A 21,000-nucleotide genomic window follows, 5' to 3' on the forward strand; every position below is an offset into this window, starting at 1 on the left:
CAGGTACGTAATAAATTATTGGTTTGACTTCTGACTGGGGCTGTCTGGTTGCGATGTCTTGGAACTGCACTTTACAAGGTAGGCTGCAATCTCTGCTGGGCGTACAGCTGGCTTCTAAATCAGGATAGGTGACTGTTCTCTGGGAGGGCAGCTCTCCCTCAGCATGTGCATTACCCAATATCCGCAGTGGTGTTTGTTGTTGGACTGAGAGTATCTGGATGCACCAGGCTGAGTTCATGTGCTGTAGCTTATGTTTTTGTTTTCAGCTGGGGTGGTTAGGATACTCAGAGATAAACATCTGAAAATGTGTAATAATGTCAGATGACTGCTTTCCGATGTGCAGTATGAGATATACTTTATGGGAGTGTGACAGAATTTCTGAATTCTGTAAAAATACATAAATAGTGATTTCTTCTTAAGCTGTATGAGATAAAACATCTCGGTCCTCAGTTGCTCCTGGGGAGGGAGTTGCTTTTGCCACAGTTTCAGGAAGGTGAGAGCAGGACACTTGTTCTTAAAGGGCAATTGAGAAATGTTCCAGCAACTTGTTTGCTTTGTTTCTAAAGACTTATTGATATTGGCACATCGTTGGTCTGTTGCTTTGGGGGGGTGAGGGAGGTTGTCCCATTTCCAAGGTGCGGGTCTGAACATGTGTACTGATAATTGCAGGTGGATACAGATCAGCAGAATCTCCTGCTTAGGATATAATGAAAATCTTTTTAATTTAAAAACTGCCTCGTATCTCTTTGGGTGTTTCCTTTGGTTTGAACAATTTGTCATCTTTTGTAGTTGTTCATTAGAATTTCATAGTTCTAGAGAAGGTGTGAAGTCTTCTAAGAAATTGCATTCAGGGGCAAAGCAGATAATTTCAAGGTGCTTCAAATAACCTTCAAAAGTTAATACACAGTCAAACGAACAGTAATGTTACTGGGGTCTGGCAAAGGCTGAGAAACATTTATGGCATCACGACCTGACAAAGTGTCAGTGGCTGTCAGATCTCTTGTAGTAATCTGCTCTTTGCACTTAGCTTCCTCCTGGCAATGCACAATGAAATCTGTGGGAAGAAGCTGAGAAATTCAGCACGGAACATGAAATTCAGGCTCTCATCAAAAACCGGGTAACTGTAGTGCCTGTGAACTTTCATAAGGACAGACAGCGTGGTAGGAGATGAGCGAAGTGTGTAAGATTGTAAAAGATGCTTGTTGCGTGGCATGTTCCTCTCTGGCGTGCAATAAAGATTACACAATGTTCAGAGGTCACAAAATTTTCCATCGAGGCATCTTGCATTTTTGTGTTGAGGAATGCCAAGTGTTCGATGTGCACTAGAAAATAGAAGAGGGGCTGGCTTAATCTCTCACGTGCATTGTTTTCTTCCAGAGGCATATTCAGTCTCTTCCAATGAAAACGGGGGCAAGTCCGACTCAGTGGCCAACTTACAGCCCCAGCCATCCCTCAACTCCATCCAGAGCTCTCCCGGCCCCAAGCGCTCGACCAACACTCTGAAGAAATGGCTGACGAGCCCCGTGCGCCGGCTGAACAGCGGGAAGGCTGAGAGCAACATCAAGAAGCAAAAGAAGGTGCGAGATGGCAGGAAGAGCTTCGACCTCGGCTCGCCAAAGACTGGAGATGAAACCACTCCTCAAGGAGACAGCGCAGATGAGGTGGGTGTTGATGGAGGGCGAGGAGAGAATCTCTGATAGTTGGTGGTGGGTGATTCACGCTTAAGCAAATGCAGCTCACTTAGGGTCTAGAAGGAGCAGCGAATTGAATGAAAAATTGAATTGGTTAAAGCTGTGTTGCGACCAGCACTGTCTTCCAAAGAACAATGTAATATATAGGGAACGTTTCAGACTCTGCATATATTGTCATCATTTAACTAGATTTTTTTTAATAGCCTGTTGGAAACCTGCCAAGGACAGAAATGAAGCTATTTCTGAGCGGCTGTTATCACTCCTTGCTGAGGTTCATATCACCTTTCTCCTGCCATGGCAGTGTAATTCCTTATTGAAAATGAACGCTCAGAGAAACAGCCACATTTCTGTTAAACCAGCTGCGTATCTGTAGCTGCAGTTTCTCAGCAGGCATGTTCTTTGCTAGAACGGCTCTTTCCTGATAAAGTGAATGTGGAATCACAGGAAGAAAATGGAGAGGATACGAACTGAAAGCAAAGAGAGCAACGCATTTTGGAAACTGTACATTGAGTTGTTAAATTAGAAAATACTTTTCTGTCAGCACGCAGACAGATGTAACTGCCTTAGCTGCTTATGTGATGCAGTACCCACATTTTCTGTGACACCAGCACACCAGGATTAACGGGCAAAACCATACATCTTTATTGCTTCTCTTTTATGATGCTTGGTATTACCTGTAACTCTCTCCACCGCCATACTGAGGTAGTTTTAGTCTTACTAGCAGACTCAAAGCCTAGCAGTAAGGCCCAAATATCTAAAAAGACATAAAGAAACCCCTCCCCGCCTCTAATTTTATTACATTTTTGTTAGAAGAGCAAGAAGGGTTGGGGAGAAGATGAGCCAGACGAAGAGTCTCACACACCTCTTCCTCCTCCTATGAAGATTTTTGACAATGATCCAACCCAAGATGAGATGGTAAGACCTCCCTTACTGTATCAGTTTGCTGTTCTTAAACATTTTCTTAAAGCATTTTTCATGTAGCTGTCTCCTAGTCATTTCACAGAGGTCTTCTAGTATCTGGGCTTAGATGTGTGCTTACAACAGACATCTAGGTGTGAATCATAACCTAATACCTTTTTGGATTTACATATAGTGCCTGATGAACAGTTTAGCCTAGCTACCTTGTTTTATGACAGGTGTTGTGTGTTTGTGTTGTGTGAGGTCAGAAATTCCTCTCAGGCTGATCGTGTGTGTTCTCCACATGGGTTTTAAAACTGACATAGAATGACATAATCATAGAATCATGTCGCTAGTGGCTGGCAGTTGCAGCAGAAGTGGTATTTGATGGCAGCCTGGGCCTGAGGACTAGGACAGATGGTGGATGGAGTCTGCCTGAATCCAAAATACCACCGTTACCAAGAGCCAAATAACTTGTGATCTGCACACGGGCCTTCTGTGTGATTGTCCCGCCATACACCCTCTGCTCTCAATTGCTTTAAAACTTTCAGGTGGGAAGTCTTACCCAGTCCTATCATTTGGTGTTTCTGGGTTATGTGGCAGTTGTGTCAGTTAATTCAGAGGCCCCCAAGGGACCTGAAGTTTCTCCCAGGGATGTGGAGGCCCTTGGTCTGTGAGCACCATGTTGTCAGCCATAGTTCTCAGCTGTTATTTGGGGTCTGTAGAGTGTTCCATCTGGAATTTGTTGCTGTAGATGGTGCAGTTGTTCATGGAGTCCTTCAATTACTGTTTTGTACTTGAGCTGAGAATCTGTGAACTTGGTTATGAAAGTGTTTCTCAGATAGCACAGGCCCCATCTGCACATGTGCTCTTTGCCCATTCGCAGTGCTGGCGTCTCCCTTGCAAAAATCCATCCCCCCGTCTAGCTGCTTCCTGCTTTCCTGCTGGCATCTGTTTTTAGCACTGCCACTTCTGTATCTCTATCTTCTGATTGTAATTACTGCATGCCAAGAAGCAGGGATAGGGGAGATTAATAAAATGTTTAAAAAAAAAACAAAAACAAAAAAAACCATCCCAAACACAATGACCCAGAATGTTCCTGGGGAAGGTTCAGGCAGGAGTTTAGAGAAAACGTCTGTGGGACTTAAAGAGCAGAGTGGTGGAGGAAAGGGCTCGGGGGCTCACTGCTAATCTGTCAGGAAATGTTACAACATCATGGTGGCAGCGAGGCCAGAAGGAAGCATCTGGAGGCGCGGACTGCTGCCCTCTGAGCACTGCGTGTGCTGCTCTGGTGGATCCATGCCCAGCACAAGAGCTGCTGGCTTGCTCTTGGGGGCATTTAGCTAAATGTCTGGGGATTGTTATTTAAAAAAAAAAAAGCAAGACGAAACAAAACAGCAAAACCCTGCTCTTGTTCTGGTCATTACTTCTGATTTTTTACACACCGTGTCATTTCACTATTCCATAAAAACATTTCTGACAGCACCAATCTTGTGTAACTAAACTGTTTTCCTCTCCAGATGTCAGAGCTTTACAGAGCATTTTGACATCCTATTTCTTCACTTGGTCCTAAAAGAGAGGGTGAAATAGAGCATGAAGCATCTGAGACCCTTTTATGCTCCCTTTTTCTTCCCCTGTTCTCTTTATGTCCCGAACTCCCTGGCGCTGAAACACCGAGTGAGCAATGTCTGAGCCACTCTGGAGCCAAAAGCTCTTTAACTGTGTTCATTTGGTCCTAGATATTGATCGTGGCCTGTTACTGCTTGTATGTATGGCCTGTGGACTGGGGAAGAAGCAGTGGCAGGAGGGGACATCCACAGTGCCCATGTGCAAGACAGCAGTGACAACGCCTTGCTGCTCTTGGAGAAATAACCAGAAATGGCCACATGTCTTCATATTAGAAATTTATGATTTACTCAGTAGGGAATTGAAATGCCATTTTTCAATTTGCCCTGCGCAAGCCAGGCTCTTTTGGCAATCACAGAAGTGTTTTACTTTACCCCCAAAGACTCTTAGGCAGCAAATGTTCCCATGCTCCCTTTAAAATCCTGCTGTTATTTACTTTTCCAGAAATATTGAGCGATTTCAGTTAAAACAAGTGAGAGCAACAGCTGTTCATTGCCCCCAAAAGTTGGACTCCTCCCACAAGAGGGGGTTATGTTGGACAGTTAATAGTCAACGTGTTTGTCCAGTATGTCTGCTCTCAGCCTTTTTGATCCCAGACATGTCCACTGCATTGCAGATGAAACCTGCTCTCTGAGCTTTTCCATTTGTATGAGTTTCCTGCATTACCAGCCTAATTCCTCAATTACCAGCCTGATTACCTGTAATTTTTGTTGTTGTTGTAATTAGAACTGTTGATTAGATGTATTATTTGAGTGAAAGATGAGACTACAAGGGGCACGCTGTTCACTTTCCTGCTCTGTCATGAGGCTTCTGGTTGAAATTAGTCTCCTTTGCCTTTTCTCTGTGTCCTGGGGCTGTGTCACTCACCAAAGGGCTGCTGGAAGAGATGGCCCACTGCCTAATTCCTGCCATCACCTTTCCACTTATTGCCCAGCACCATTTAATCTCTTGTTGCTTGGCACCTGCCTGATGACTCCGCTGAAATAGGTCCTCTCCAGAAGACCTTTCTCAAGTGGCTGAGAGATGAATCAGCTTTTTCATAATTCTAATGCGGATTTTTTAAAGAATTAGCCATGTTTAGTCTGTGTCTGTCTGCCAAAAGCTGATTGCCAACAGGTTTAGAGTTTTAGTCAGTGCTAGGAGTTAGTTCAGCATAAACATACATACAGGTGAGATAACAAATACCAGTAAACACCAATTCCCATAGCTATCATCAGAGTACTGTTTTGCAGACTGAGGTTTCTTAGGACAAAGACCAAGGGGTGAAGAGGGCACCCCATTTAGAGCACAGACCTGACGCTGAAGCTGAGCACTTGGCAAGGATGCCAGCCTTCACTGGGCATGGAGAAGTTTTTGGCATCACCGTGATGATGTCTTGGCATTTCAGGAGGTTTGTGCAGCTGGCAGCTATCAGCCTGAATGTGGAGATGTCCAAAAACATTACATGATGTCAGGCACCTGAAATCAAATCCAGTGACTGACAAACAGAAATATATCAGTGAAACTGATGTCAGTGGGGATAAGTCAGCATCTCCAAAGAGTGCACTGAGTACCTAGGATGGATGAGATACAGAAGGGCATTTTCTCTCCACTGACTGCAGAGAGGGAGAAGATACAGATTTTGGATGGCTGAAGTTGCAGTGTGAGGTGTCATTGTGAGTTCATGTGGAGTTGCAATTATCTTTGGGGAAGGAAGGAGGGAGGAATGATTTTCTCGCCTCTATTACCTGTAATTCCATGTGTACCTTCACTTATTGCATTTATTCAATATGCGTGTATGGAGGAGGGGGTAATTTCTTACATCTGCAGTAAGAAGATCAATTTTCTGGAGACTACACATAAGACCATAGGTATCCATGGAAGGAGGAGCCAACAGACATTCAGAATATTGTAAGCTGGTTGCAAATGAACTTCAGTTCTTTGATGCCACTCCCTGGTTCCTGGCCCTGGAAATGCTGCAAAGGGATGTGCAGCCAGACTTGGCAATTCTGTTCTTGTTGATACAGCAAAATTCTCTCACTTGACCATGCATGTGGCTCTCTAACCCTCCTGCTCCCCTTCTACGTTCATTTTTCTCCTGTCTCAGAAGCTGCTTCACTGACCACTGGTTTCCTGCTCCCTTCTCATCCTGCTAACTTTTCCTTTGCAACCTGGTGTCTTGCAGTCCTCTTCTTTGCTAGCTGCTCGGCAGAGCTCCTCCGATGTCCCAACTGCTGCGGATCTTGTCAGTGCAATAGAACAGTTGGTCAAAAGTAAGCTGGTAAGTTTAGCGCTGTGAAAACAACATGGCTCTGAGGAAGGGCTTTACAGTCTGCCTCTGTTTCTGGTTTCCTTGCTTTCCACCTTCATCTGCTGTGCTTTTATTAACCCTGTTTCGATATTGTTCACTCTACATGTGTGGTCCCATGTCTGTTGGATGAGGAATGATATCCTGTTTCATATATTGGCTTCTCTTAAGTTTTCCCCCAAACAATTCAAAATGTTAATGTAAAAGCTGTTCCTTTTTCTACATGCCCCAGGACCTCTAAAATCAGATAAATGCTTGCTTTTAGGGAGTTTCACTTGATTAACAAAGCAGGATTAAAGCAGTGTTATGATGTGCCTACAAAGGTTTATTTCCTTCTGTGTAGTGGAAAGATGGAGAGGGTCAAAGCAACACAAAGAAAAGATACCAGCGATTATTGAACTACAGTAACTCTGTGCAAGCCACTTTATCTAGTGACTCATTTCAGAGGGTTTTGGCATCCTCCTTGATTGAGATGTTGGTATGTGAGGGTAGTCTGTATTCATAGGATGCTCCATTAGAGTAAGTGATGAAGGATCTCTTTAGTGCATGGGAAACTGAGAAGGACATTCCCAAAAAATTTACTCAGAATAGTTTTAGTCCATCAAGGGACTAAAAAAATTAAAAGTATTACATTAACCCGGTTATATGTATTTTCAGAGGATTCTTTTTCTCTCCCTCCCATGTGTACTGTTGGGTCAACTGCAATTACTTTCCAGGAGTTTGGGGGAAACTTTAATCACTGTGGAATGTTACTGTGTACCCATCTGTTTGTTTCACTTTGTGTCTTACTTTGCTGCTAGGAATTCTTACTCAGTCTTTGGCAGAGAAAGACTGGCCACGTGTAGCCTAACCTTGGGTCTGGTTGTGACACTGGGATGTTTTCAGGTTGTTTTGAGAGAATTTGGAAGAGTTTTCTCATCCTGGGGCTACTGGAACATCTTATGCCTTCTGGCAAAAGGACATCTCTGGTTTAATGCCTCGTTTGGAGGAAGAGGGTTTATATCAACTTAAAACCAGTTTGGTTGTGTCTCACTAAGTCCTATGGGAAAGTACTGATGAATGTTCCGCTCGGTTTTAAACTGCACTGTTGACTGCAGAATTGACTTGAAACAGAAGGTAACATTGATGCTGGAGTTCAAGGACAATGTTTTTTTCTATCGTTTTTTGGGTTTTTTTTAGACCCTTGAAGGAGGATCTTACCGAGGCAGCTTAAAAGATGCCACTGGCTGCTTGAATGAAGGAATGACGCCTTCAACTCCCCCAAGAAACCTTGAAGAGGAACAAAAAGCCAAAGCAATGAGAGGCAGGATGTAAGTTGTCTTGTTGGTTCTTACTTCTGAAATATGCACCCAGCGAGGACACATAGCTGCATGGAAAGAATACTTTGTAGTCAGCAGGAACTGGGAGTAAAACTGTTCTGCTGCTTCTGTTTCTTCTTAGCCTGCAAAAAATACTTCAGAAAAGCATTTTTGCACCCAGGAAGCTCATATTTCCTCTTTAAAATGCACAGCTTTTACCCCAGATAGCAAATACGTGTTACTGTAGGAGCCTCTGGGCATTTACACTTGTAATTACTGAGGTGTTTGACTTCTTAATTACAGAGTTGCCAGAGGTGAAATCAGCTCGCAAACGGGGATATATTGACCTTCGAGGAAGGGTGCAGAGAGCCCCACGAGGATTTTCTGAATGAGATAGTGATCTTTTGCCCTAGCAAAGGAAGGGGCAGAATTCAGAGGCATTTGTGGTGGGAAAATGCTTTTGAAGAAAACGTTTCATTTCGGAAATGAAACTCCTCTGTTCCTGGTGATGGGAGAGGAAAGAAAGGGTGACAGCTTAAGAAGGTCGTTTTTTTAAAGTTCTCTATGCACTTTCATAAATACAACAAAAATAATACTTGTGCCTTCAACATTTATCACCATTGTAGCCTACCTCCGATGCATGTGCAGGCTGACAGATGCTATTTCAAGCCCTTGCTTTTTTCTGGTAGCCATTCATTCATGAGATATGACTCAGGTTGCGTTTTAGGGCAGAGACCTTGCCACTGTAAGCGCACTGTAAGTACAGGAGCGTTTCTGACTCGCAGTGCTCCTGGCAGGGGGACTGGCAGCGTGTTTCATGTAATTCACGGCTGCCTCCGTCCAGATTTCCAAAATGCCAGGATGTATGGGAGCACCTGCTGGTGGTTTTTCAGCACAAGACATCTGTCTCCTCTCCAGCTCCCTGGTGTCTGTGCTCAGTATCTCTGTCTCTCACTGTGTTTAATTCTGTAACTGTATTAGGCAGCTCCAGACTCGAGCTGTGACCCCCATTTCCCACAAAACAGCAGTTGAATCCTTGCACAGGCATGGGCACTAATTTCCTGCCTCTGGCAACATGTGTCAGCAGTTAGCCTTGGCACTAAGAAGCCATCAGCCCCGATTGCTGCATTTCTGTGAGCAGCAAGACAGTGGTCTTAATAGAACCATAAAATCCTTGAATCATTAAGGTTGGAAAAAACCTCTAAGACCATTGAGTACAACCATCCACCTACCACCTGCTGTCCAGTACTCTTATTGAGTAGTGTTGGTCAGTGCAGATTTAATGTGGGGTTACCAAGATATCCAAATGCTGAAACTTATTCAGAGGCGAGAGGGCTCTATCCTTGTTGTGTTTAATGCCATTTTAACTACTGTTGTGTAGTCAACACACAACTGCCTGCCTGGCCTCGCTCTGTGTCATCAGATTAGTTGAGTGAACTCAACATTTTGGCAGCATACATCGTAGAAACCTGAAGTGTGGGACTGCCTTCAGAGTCCCACGCCAGAGAGGCTTTAGGAAACCAGCCGAGGTTTAGTGTGTTCACCTGGCAGACACCTGGTTGACACAGCAAGCTTTGATTCACACCTGCCCACCTAACACTGCAGCACTGGCTGCTACCCCTGCCTTCATTCTTAGAGCAGGCTTTGGCCAGCTGTACCCTTACAGCCAGAGGAATGGGCCATGCTCGTCCAGGCTGCATGCTGCTGCCTTGCCAAAGAGCAGTCTTTTGTCTTGCTCATGTTTACTACCCGGGCACGCAGCTTGGCAGGGTGCTGCAGAGAGCACAAGCATCTGGCACCGCCACTGCCAGCCTTGGCCTCTGCCCAGGGGGCTGGATTTCACTCCTACACAAAGAAGGAGCTGCTTGACCTCCCCCCACCACACATCCAAGCATCTCCTCTGCTCCATCCAAGCAGAGGACACCTCGGCTGCTGTTGTGCTGGAGCCAAAAGCCAGCCTGTGTTTTCTTTTTTTCTTTTTATCTTAGCACTGTTCGCCCTTAGCCCTATCGCTTCAAGTGGGCCGGCCTGCTGATGGATGTGAGGGGAGAGATATTAGACATGAAAGCACTCCTCTATCTTGTTAGCCTTGTTGCTGCCAGAGCGAGCTTGAGCACAGATGGAGTTTATTTGTCATGTGCCAAATCCATGTATTGGCGTAATTGAGAGGAAAACTGCAGCAAGCTGTAACTTTTGAAATTGTCCTCAAAAGAACATGATGTGATTAGGCAGTTTGACATAAAAAGGAGGGTTTTTTTTAGTTTTGTGCTGTTTGTGTGCACCAGGCCTTCATTAGCCAACTCTCCTACCCAGGATTATCAGATAAGTGTAAATCACCGCACACCCACAAGATTATTGAGTCTGACAGATTAAGCTCTGTGTTAAGGCAGGAGGGGGGATTTGTTTTCCAAGTGTTCGAAACTTCTAAATGAAAACTGAGCTGGGGCAAGAAATCCTTTCCTCCTTGCTTCAAAATGGGTTGGGAAATGTCCCCACTGCCAACGGACGGCTGCATGGAGGAGAGGAGGGCAGGGATGGGTAATTCAAAGCACAAACACCTTGTTGTGCCCAAGGACCTGGTATGAAAGAGGGAACAAAGGAAAGATGATCTAGATAAGAGCGCTGAAACTACCCTGGCTTGAAATGTGACATTTTTTGTCGTTTTCATTCCACTGAGCTAAGAGTGAGTCGGGTTGCGTCTCCTGGGATGCTGGTGGATATTTGCTGGGAGGTGATACGTGGTAAGGAGCAAACTGTAACATCCAGGAGCGTGGTCAAATAGATGTATGTTCTGTTTTAATTTAGGTTTGTCTTAAATGAACTGGTCCAGACTGAAAAAGACTACGTCAAAGACTTGGGAACTGTTGTGGAGGTGAGCTGAAGCAAACCCTGCTGTGCAAAATGTTTTCCCACTAACCAACAGCGTGCTGAAAAGTGGCAAAAACAAAAAATACCGCATGAGAAACAAACTGCTTTATTTTGCTTCCATGGTCCCCTTCTCATGTTGACAGAAACAAGAAGAAATGCCATTGGAAACTGTTTTTGTTTCCATCTAACAAATCTTGTATTTTAGGTTTCAACTCGAGTGTGCAAAGGTTTTTCTTGGCCACCCTGCTTGTGACAAACTCTTCCTGCTGCAGAGCAGCCCTGAGAGCAGTGGTGGAGAATAATTTATGCCCCTTCCATTTCTTTTGTTCCATTCTTGCTGTCGTGCAGCGAGCCTCACTTCAAATTACTATTGCATAATGGTAACACTTGCCTTGAGTTTGCACCTGGACTATGGTCCTGTGTTTGAGTGCCTTCCCAGAGGTTGGGTTTGGATCTGTTCTGAGGCGTGTGTGTGGCCAGTGGATTATGGTTAGAGAATTTGGGTTTTTTTCCACCATTTTTTCAAAAACAGTCATGGTTTTGTAAGCTTCAACTTGTAAAGGCCTGGCTCATCCCTAGGGATCACCTGCCAGAGACAACCCACACGCATGTTCTGGTTTGATTCCCAGCAAGGACTTAGCACTGGAGGCACTTGATTGAAGTAGGCTTTTGGGAATGCTTCTGGCATTCACTAGTCCGAGGAGAATTATCAGCCCATCTAACAGCAGTTTTCAAGAGCTTCCAAACTTGAAGAACTTTGTGTTATCTTCTGTTTACCTCATGCTCCACTGGCAGAGCTGACAGGGCTAGAGTGCTCCAAAGACTTATAAAGAAACTCTCAGGAGGTGTGAGAAATCCTATTCATGTGACTCTTTAAACTTGCTGCGTGGCTTTGTGCTCCCACAAAATACTCATGGTGATGAATAGAAAAATTCTGTCTGTGCAGAGTCTGGCTTCTGCCTCTTACCAGCGAAGCCAAGAGCATGATAAAGCTTTTGTTTAATTTTTATCTTCTAATTGCACTTGTCACTTCAATGACATCTAATAAAGGTTTGTAGAACTATTGCAGATATTCAGAATAAATAGATATTCAAAGAAAAAAGGCATTAAATTTTTACTTGCTTGAACAAAATGAGTGTAATTATGCTCCCCCTTCGAGTGAACCCTTTGCTAATCACTGATCGTTAATCCTTAAGGGCTTCATGAAGAGAATAGAAGAAAAGGGAGTTTCTGAAGATATGAAAGGGAAAGACAAGATAGTGTTTGGCAATATTCACCAGATCTATGACTGGCACAAAGAGTAAGTTGTTGGTTTGGTTCATTTTTAAGCTCCTTTCTAACCACTTGTTCATGAAGGATTGGGGTATGCCATATCCATACATCTAAATTGCCTTTAATTGAACATAATTAGCAGGTCATTCAGGGCACAACTTCCTAAGGACTTTGCCTCACTGTCTTTCCTTCTGCTCTGGACATTTCCCTCACCAAGGAATCACGGTGTCCTTGCCATCACACATCCCTTGGGTGCCTCTCACATGGTCCGCTTCTGACAGCAGCTCTTGCAAGCATAAAACAAAAAGATGTCAGAAAAATATTCACAAAATATTAAGTTTGTGTCAGCAGCAGAATATTTTTACCAGTGTCATTCATTGTTTCAGTGTGATGATGCAAGTTTTCTATCACACATAGAGAGAGAGTCCCTATTTTTGGTTCTGCGTATCTAGGTCGAGAAGTCTGTTTAAAATGCAGAGGAATTTAACTTTCATACAAGACTGAGTTATGGAAGGAGCTGTAGCTGGTGGCAGTGATAGGGATGTTTAGCTGGGACAGATGTTCAACCTGCATCTTTTTTTGAGGCTCTGGGATTTCCTGGGATCAAACCATTGCTGGCATATGTTCTGCATTTGACTACTGTAGCAAATCTACGGAGGCATTTGGGAGAGAAATCCTGCAGTGAAAAGGGAATATCATGGAAAAGGAGATTGTCAGGGTTTACCTACCCGTTAGAAAAACATCAGTGTTTCTAAAATTCGGTTGAGCTGCATTTATGTCACTTTTAAGCATTCAAGCAGGCACCTACCAAAGGTGCAGGTCAAGACAGAGGCTGTGTTTACAAATATAACTAACAGTAGGATACTGAGAAACAGTGTAAAATAGAGCATGCCAGTAGTGATCTGTTTATTCAAGTGGAAGCTTGTGTGTCTCTTTCATGTTGACCAGTACTCTGTATCTGCTCATGCAACTGAGAACTCCTTGTAAATTGTCACTTGGGTCTTCGCAAATGTTTAGATACACAGAAGAGTTGTACTTTATAAGTTCTCAGGGAGGAATGCAGTTAGATAATGGTTGGCAGTATAAAAACATTTGTACCTCTGTAAGTGTAACAATAAAGAAGAGCGGATAGTTTGCAAGATAAGACCTCCATGCTTCAGAGCTCTCATCCAGTTTTAGAAATGCCACCACTGAGGGCTGAAGCCAGGCTTCTCTTTTCATTTATTATTGAGTACCATAGCCAAAATTGCATTGATATATTACTGATGGATGACTGGTTTGCTGCTGGGATGACCTAAAAAAGTCTTCTGAAATGTTGGAAATGTTGATATCCTTTCTTTCAGCTTTTTCCTGGCTGAACTGGAAAAATGTCTTCAGGAGCATGACCGTTTAGCACAGCTTTTTATTAAACATGTAAGTTTTATTTGGTTACCTATCTTTTAGTCCACTCATCATTTAGGGTGTGATGACTCCTGTCCCAAAACATCTGCTTGTGTCGACTTGATACTTTGGCGTTCAAAACTTGATATGTATACAGAGTAACCTGTAGTTGTCTTCAGGATTCTCCCCAAGCATTTATCATCAGCTTCTTGTAGACTTCTTATTTTGGGGGGGAGGGAAATTGATTTCTCAATTAAGTGGCTGCCCCCCAGGGGAACCTCCCCTTGCTGAAGGGGCAGAAGTGGAGAAAAGAACCAGCTGCCGATTTACATTCCCATATCAGTAAATCTTTGATTAAACCAAAAATAAAGATGACCAAACAGAACATCTAGGCAATTTTCTGCCAGCTTTTAAAAGCAGAACAGGATAGCAGCCGATATCTCACCAGGCTGCTGTGCATCTTGCTTTCACAGGAGCGGCGATTACACATGTATGTGGTGTACTGCCAAAACAAGCCACGATCTGAATATATAGTAGCTGAGTATGAGGCATATTTTGAGGTAAGCATGGCTCATTATACATTACTGCTACCTACATCTGTGAGTCTTAGTAGACTATGCTGTAACCTGTGAGGTTTGTCTTAAACAAACTCCAGGTGATGTTGATATTGTGAGTGCGGCTGAAGTCTCTGCTATGGGGAAAAATGTTCTTCTGTTTGTCTCAAATTCTCATGTCGTTAATTTCTAATAACTACTTAATCCAGTACTTACTGTCTGTTATCCTCAGAGTGCCACAACTGTGTTGAATTCTGTCCAAAATAAATAAAACAGACTTTTTGATCTGTAATCTACAGAGGAGGAGGTAAAAGTCATTGGAGCTGGGTGGTGCCTCTCATAAACCTCCAATAACTTTGTCTGTTTCAAGAAGTCTTTGGGACTAGACACACATAATATCTTAGATGGTAATGTGACAGAAGCTTGTTTAAGTACAGAAAGCTGTTTTGTTTCACCCAAGGGCACAAGGCGTGTTCTGTAGGACTTGTTTGTGAGCAAATCCCTGCTGCAGTGGAGAGAGCTCTAAGGGAGGAAGGAATCTTATGCTTCCAAATATCTTCCAGCTCGGTCATGACTTCTACCCAGTCCCTGCCTAGATAGGACATGCCAGACTTTTAAATCCTCTGAAATTCACTCTCGCAAACAAAAGATTAAGAACAGATCAGCTTTCTGTAGAAGTAAGTCTCCACGGAGACATTTTATCATGTTCTCTGCTTTACTCTGTGCTTGTTTGCAATTGTTTTTTAATTCTCAATCTTTAGGAGGTTCAACAGGAAATAAACCAGCGGCTGACCATCAGTGACTTTCTGATCAAACCCATCCAGAGAATAACTAAATATCAGCTTCTTCTCAAGGTGAGTGGAAAGATGCGGTTTGGACTTGGTTCTGCATCTTGGATGCTGTCATTTTGAATCAGCCTTAGTTTTAACTGAGGAATAACTTCATCAGATTAGGAAGAAAGAGTGTTTATATATGGGTTTATACAGTGTTGAGTCCTGTGAAAGATACCCAGAGAGCAGGAGGGCCCCATCTGTGGGAGCTGGTTGTAACTGATGATGATCAGAGACTTTTCTTATTTTCTGTTGGAATATTTCTGTAAACTTCAAATAGGACTTTTCATCTTCTGAAATTTCAGAGCAAACTCGCAATCAAACTTTGGAAATTGCAACATATGCATGGAAGAGTGCAAACAAAGCCATTCTTTGGTGCTGAATGATATTCTTCTAATTAAACACTGCAGCTTTCATTTCTGAATGTATCTCTCTTCTGAATATTTCCACAATATTCTGGTCTGAAAATCTAGGGAGTCCATGGTAATTTTTTTCCCAAGTCTGACTGCTATGGCTTCTGCTGACTTCTCCCACAATGCCAATCACTCAGCATTTCTGAAAATCCATGCCTAGGTGTCTCAAGGTAATATCCAAAATTAGGCATGTCTGAACCATGCTCTGTCATCTCCAGCAGTACCGGGGCTCTGAGGTGGTTTCTCCTCTGTTTTGAATGAATCTCAAGCAGGCTGCCGTCAGCCTACAGTTTGGTAATTGCACACTTGTAAAGAGACAGCAGCACGTTCCCTGAAATGCCCAAAGGAAAAGAAAAAATCTTCAAGTGTCTGTGGTCTCGTGGCTTAAGCCAGGGACCAAGTCAGCATTCCCAAGGGCTAATCCTAGCTTTGCCTATTTTTTTTTTGTGGTGTTTTCAGCAACCATCCACATGCCTTTTCCATATCTATAAAAATGGGTATTATATAAAGTAACTTCTAAACATGAATTTATCAGAAATCACTGGATAAATGTGCTTCTTCTTTTTTAAAACTGGCGTCTTCTCTTTTCTCTTTCTGAAGTGCCTTAATGCAAACGTTTCTGCTTTCTCCAGGACTTCCTGAGGTACAGTGAAAAAGCTGGTCTGGAGTGCTCTGAAATAGAGGTACGTTTTCATGGCCTGGATAGCGGTGCTGCAATAAGGCCCTTTATATGGAGAAATGCAAACTGCGGTATTTGACAATAGCTGAAAGTCCTGCTGATATTCTAAATGTGGTATTTCTCTTTAGATCAAGCCAGAAGTAAAAAATGAAGGCACAGTCCTCTTTTAGACATTACCGTAAATGTCAAGTACACGAGGACTTTGCTGTGAATACCATCTAGCAGTGATCATGCTGCTGAAGTTCATTATTTGGCACTTTGCTTTTAGGGACCCTTTACCAATGCAACCTTTGTTCTCCTTAACAGAAAGCAGTTGAGTTAATGTGCCTTGTACCAAAACGTTGCAATGATATGATGAACCTGGGTCGCCTCCAAGGCTTTGAGGTACGTTCTGCTTGTAATAACAGCCGGGCTAGGAAAGGTGCTTTGTCTTTCTGTGATTGTCTCCACAATCAGCCCCACCTCAAGCTATTTATCTGGTGATTGTCCTTCTCCAGTGGTGAGCTGCATGCTTTGGTGAGGTTTCAAAGGTGGAGGTGATATACCTGTCATTCGAAACTTGTAACAATAAAGGTGGTGTTTCTTCAAAAGGCGAGATCTGTAAAAGCTTCTGCAAGCCTGAATTAGACTTCTTATCTGTGCTGTCAGAGCAAAATAAACATTGAACCAGACTGCTCTGCCTGTTAGTAAGGTCACTGAGCACTAACATCTCAACAGCTCCCTCCTAGCATGGCACATCCAGAAGGGGACTTGTGAGTTATAACGCCACAGGCTACAACCTGGGGGTTGTAACTGAAATGGTGTAGTCTTTGGCAGACCTGATGAGAGAGGTCTTATTTCCAAAGACCAGTTTCTCATACCTTGTTATACATCATAGCATTCCTGCAAACATACATCCTGTACTACATGTCCTGAGATGTTGTGTCCGATTCCTTGCTTGAGGGGGGAGGAGAACACATGACTAGAGTAGATACGAGGCACTACAACAGCAAACCACATAATGAGAACAGTGTTTGAAATTAAGTACAAAAAAAGCATCAACTTGCTTTTGGTTTTACATGCATATACAGTGGAAATGACAGTTAAAAAAATAACACCTTGTGTTATTTTCCTTATACTGAGTTCCTGATTTAAAAGATAAATTAGAGGGTATATACTTCAACATAAATTCAGTGCTGCTTGGGAAACTTGGACTGCACAAAGTATAGAAGATCATCTCATGGGACCATGCAGGGCCAGGATTTGTAACATTGGTGCCTTGGCTCTGCTCCTCAGGGCAAGCTGACGGCCCAGGGCAAGCTGCTGCAGCAGGACACCTTCTACGTGACAGAGCAGGACTCCGGAGTTCAGTCTCGACCAAAGGAACGTAGGGTGTTTCTCTTTGAGCAGATAGTTATCTTCAGCGAGCTGCTTAGGAAAGGATCTTTAACACCGGGCTACATGTTCAAGAAAAGCATAAAGGTAAGAAATAAGAGTGGGAGATGCGTATTTTGTTTGATTGTCACATAGAGAAGTCTCACCAATTTTCTGCACTGTGAGACCCCTCTGTCCTGTCATAGGTGGACAACAATTTGTAGAAAACATTGGCATTGAGTTTACAGTAGATCAGAAGCCATTTAAGACCAATGTCTTGAAATAAACCACCGAGCATCTAAATTTACTGGGAAGGTCCTCTGTCACACATAGGTCTGGGTTAGCAAATACGGCTACAAAGCCTGCATTAGGAAAAGTGAGTATATAATAGTTGCTTTTAAGCATGATCGTAAAAGGTGGAGGAAACAAAACCCTCATCTTAAGCCTAACTGTAAGTCACTGGATGTGACATTACTGGAAATACCGCTCCTAATGGGGCGGGACTCTTGGTACAAATGTGAATGTTGCATGTGATAGAAACTATTTCAAAACCCATCAAAAATACCCACAGAAATAAAAATGTAGCTAAGGAATTACAAAACTAGCTAAACTATTCAGAAAGCTTTAAGAAATTGATTTAATTTTAAAATGATCTTTCCAGAGTTTGGGACTGGGATTAGAAGTAAAAACTGAAAGTAATATGGGAAAACATGTTTATTGTTTTTTCAAGGGTTTCTATGTTTGTTCAACAAAGGCAGAATTCACCTCTGGAATGTAGCTGAGGTTGAATGCTCCACTTCTTTCAGTAAAGCAGCCTTTGCTGTAGCTGTAAAAGAGCAAAGTCACAGGTTCATCTGAATGTCTTCATCATTCAAAGCTGAGAAACCAGTCTGGAACTGACTTCCTTCCCAAAGTGCATTTAAAACAAAATGTGGGAGAATGCATTGTATTTGCTCTAAATTTTAAATGATACATTAGTATGAAACAGAAGAGAACAGTGTCAGGTAAAATAATGCATATTAACCGTATAACCTGTTATAAAAGATAATAGGCATCTTCTTGGCAGACAGAAACTGCAGCATTTACTGAAAAGCATATCCATTTGCAAGTCAGTGTTCTGTAGAGTTTTCAGCCAAGTAATAAGCTAGAAAGGAAAAACTTAAAGTTTACAAATAAACAATAATCTTGATTTAGATGAGCAGCTTTGATTTTATCCTGCTGCTGAATTAAATCATGATTCAATTTGGAGATAGAAATAACATGAATCATTTTTATTTCAGTTTATTGTATGTATAACAATGAGGCTTTTATCTGCAGGAAACAATTCCTGAATTGTATGTTGTAGATAAAGAGAGAAAAATAAATCTCTTCTAATGTCAATAAAATTAGCTTGCCTCGAGGGTATGGGTTGCTTTTCTAGTTAAACAGCTTATTAAAGTAATGCTGTTTCCACTGCCTGAGTTGCTTTAAAATCTCTGTGTGATAATTTTCCAGTCCCTCTTTTCTTCCATTTGGCAAACAGCTCATTCTCCTGTTGAGTATCTGCAGCAAATGTGGGATCCCCCGTGGCTCCACGTGCATCTCCCCCACTGCAGCTGGAAGTCTGCGCTCCGGCAGCGCTCCCAGCCTGCTCCCAGACCCTGCTGCAGCTTCTGCTTGCTTTTGCAGTGCTCCTGTGCTTTCCCACTGCAACACTTTGATCCCATCTTCCATTGTGGTTGTCCAGTTCTCTGGGAGACACTTCCTGAGAGGTCCCACACAGCAGGAGGACCAAGCCAGCACCACAGATCCCATTTCTTCCCTCTATGTCAGGGCCACAGAGGTGTCTCTGTTAGACTAAAAAGTACATATGACTTCAGATGCAGCCATTCTGGTCTGCCAGGGAGATTAGGCTCCCAAATATGTGTCCCCAAGGTCCGTCACACTCGGACAGTGACAGAAGCTTCATCATCATGTTTTACATTAGTGAAGAAACTTTCTTTATGCAGTGAGGCATAGTTAGCTTTCAGGAATAGCGCATCCCTTCTTGGACGCTGCTCAGTTGGATACCTTTCAAGCTCTCAAAATACTTAAATGGGCAGCCTTGGCAAATGTGTCTGCCTGAGACACCAACAGTAGTCTTAGTAGTCTCTGATCTACGAGTTCTTTTCTTGGAGTCATATAGGATTGACTTGCTTGCTTTGGTTGCCAGCCAGAGGAGAAGCAGCTCAGAACATGAGGGAGAGCGCTGTCCAAGCTCCCAGTCCACCCCTTCCCTTGTCTCCATGTCAAAACAGTTCCTGCCTGCTCCACAGACTCCACAGGGGCCCACAGAAGGGAGGGAAGAGACTCCTTTCATCTCGCAGTTCTCGCAGCTTGGACAGCATTCAGATGTGGAGTAGACCTCTCTATGCCTTGACAGATACAGCAATAGGAGATGGACCTTTTCTAGAGGGATGTTATGACCATAGCCTTCACAGATGTCTATATTTGGCAAGACTCTTTTTTTTCTTTTTTAAAGCATCTTGTAAACTAACATCCTTGTCAAGCTTCTGTTACATTAAGCCTGAATTGCCCACTAAAGCAGAAAAGCCATGCCAGCCCATTCTTGTTTACTGTTGTAGACTTGAGTTACTCAGGAGAATTCAAAGATATGAGTGCGCTTGCCCAGAAGGACATGGTATCCTGCAGGACATCAGATGAAATTCCCATCCTTGAGATTTCTTGGAAGAGTATCTGTGACTATGGTCAAGTCAAGCAAACACATGCAGATGACAGTGTCTTCCACTAGAAATAAGATATCGTGGAGCATCAGTGTTCTTTTTTTTTTTTGGTATATCCTTGTACAGTGTCCATTCCATTTAAGATGTTAATTTTCTGTGATTAGACAGAGAATTTCTTTCCATGAAGGATAAGAAATGTAAACACTCACTTAAATTGAAGGAATGATAGACCTTATTAACATCTTAATAAGAACAGTTTAACTCTATTTATGGGTTATAGTAAATTTTTAGCTCATCAGTCAAGTCTATGTTACCTTAAAATAGAAACTGTAATTCAAGGCAAGGCAGATGGATGTCTGGTATATCTGTCAAAGCTTTATTAAGCTTAAAAGTTTACCTCCCTAAATCTAGATGAGGCAAGTTCTTTTGATTATGACTTGACGGTCTGTTATTGGACTCAGTTATTTTCAGGAACTTTTCACAACAATTTTATTCTGATTCTTGAGTAATGCTAAGTCATGCTGTGTGTAACACATGCTTACCTTGGCTTGTTTCAGATGAACTACCTTGTCATTGAAGAAAACGTGGACAATGATCCCTGCAGGTTTGCTCTAATGAGCCGGGAAACATCTGAGAGAGTCATTTTACAGGCAGCTAATCCAGAAATTCAGCAAGCTTGGGTACACGACATCAACCAGGTCCTGGACACACAAAGGGATTTCCTGAATGGTATGTACATGGGCTTTGCACTGTTTCCCAAACAGTGACACTAGGTGGGACTCAAAATCTTTGCATTTTGGTCCCTCTAGGAGAAAAAGGTTCAGCAACTTCTTGTTCATATGGAAAAACCCATGGAGAAAATGAGAGCCCAGTCTACTTGTCAGTAAGGGCTGGGTCAAGTGCTATCCACGGAGTACATGTGAAGGAGGTCTCTTAAGTCATCAGCTGGTCTTCGAAAAGGGACCAGCTCAGTGACACTGCAAAGAGGCCTCCTGGGAACCGCAGGAGCTGTGCATGAACAGGGGCCCACTGAAAATGTCAGCTTTGCTTTAGGAAGAGATTTGGGGTGGTTTGAAATCATATTTCAAATTAAAGCTCTGTTTCTATTAAAAACAAAAACAACACAGACACGATCAACAAAAACAGATTT

At 42.9% G+C, this 21,000-nt stretch overlaps 1 protein-coding gene across 10 annotated transcripts in view; it reads left to right on the forward strand.

Annotated features, from left to right (window-relative positions):
• Positions 1 to 21,000, forward strand: part of KALRN (kalirin RhoGEF kinase) — a 459,310-nt gene that overhangs the window by 409,957 nt on the left and 28,353 nt on the right. For 6 of the 10 annotated variants that reach the window (XM_021400212.1, XM_021400214.1, XM_021400216.1 and 3 more), the window contains 13 exons: positions 1,378 to 1,661; positions 2,502 to 2,606; positions 6,379 to 6,474; positions 7,681 to 7,811; positions 10,605 to 10,671; positions 11,864 to 11,967; positions 13,283 to 13,352; positions 13,793 to 13,879; positions 14,635 to 14,727; positions 15,749 to 15,799; positions 16,102 to 16,179; positions 17,071 to 17,256; positions 20,408 to 20,579. In XM_021400212.1, the coding sequence (XP_021255887.1) occupies positions 1,378 to 1,661; positions 2,502 to 2,606; positions 6,379 to 6,474; positions 7,681 to 7,811; positions 10,605 to 10,671; positions 11,864 to 11,967; positions 13,283 to 13,352; positions 13,793 to 13,879; positions 14,635 to 14,727; positions 15,749 to 15,799; positions 16,102 to 16,179; positions 17,071 to 17,256; positions 20,408 to 20,579 (1,524 nt within the window). Of the gene's footprint in view, positions 1 to 3; positions 79 to 1,377; positions 1,662 to 2,501; positions 2,607 to 6,378; positions 6,475 to 7,680; positions 7,812 to 10,604; positions 10,672 to 11,863; positions 11,968 to 13,282; positions 13,353 to 13,792; positions 13,880 to 14,634; positions 14,728 to 15,748; positions 15,800 to 16,101; positions 16,180 to 17,070; positions 17,257 to 20,407; positions 20,580 to 21,000 lie in introns of all 10 variants that reach the window. The other 4 variants (XM_021400224.1, XM_021400213.1, XM_021400217.1 and 1 more) reach the window with 4 other exon arrangements.

This window comes from Numida meleagris, chromosome 5 (genome assembly GCF_002078875.1).
Source record: "Numida meleagris isolate 19003 breed g44 Domestic line chromosome 5, NumMel1.0, whole genome shotgun sequence".
Taxonomy (NCBI): Eukaryota; Metazoa; Chordata; class Aves; order Galliformes; family Numididae; genus Numida; species Numida meleagris.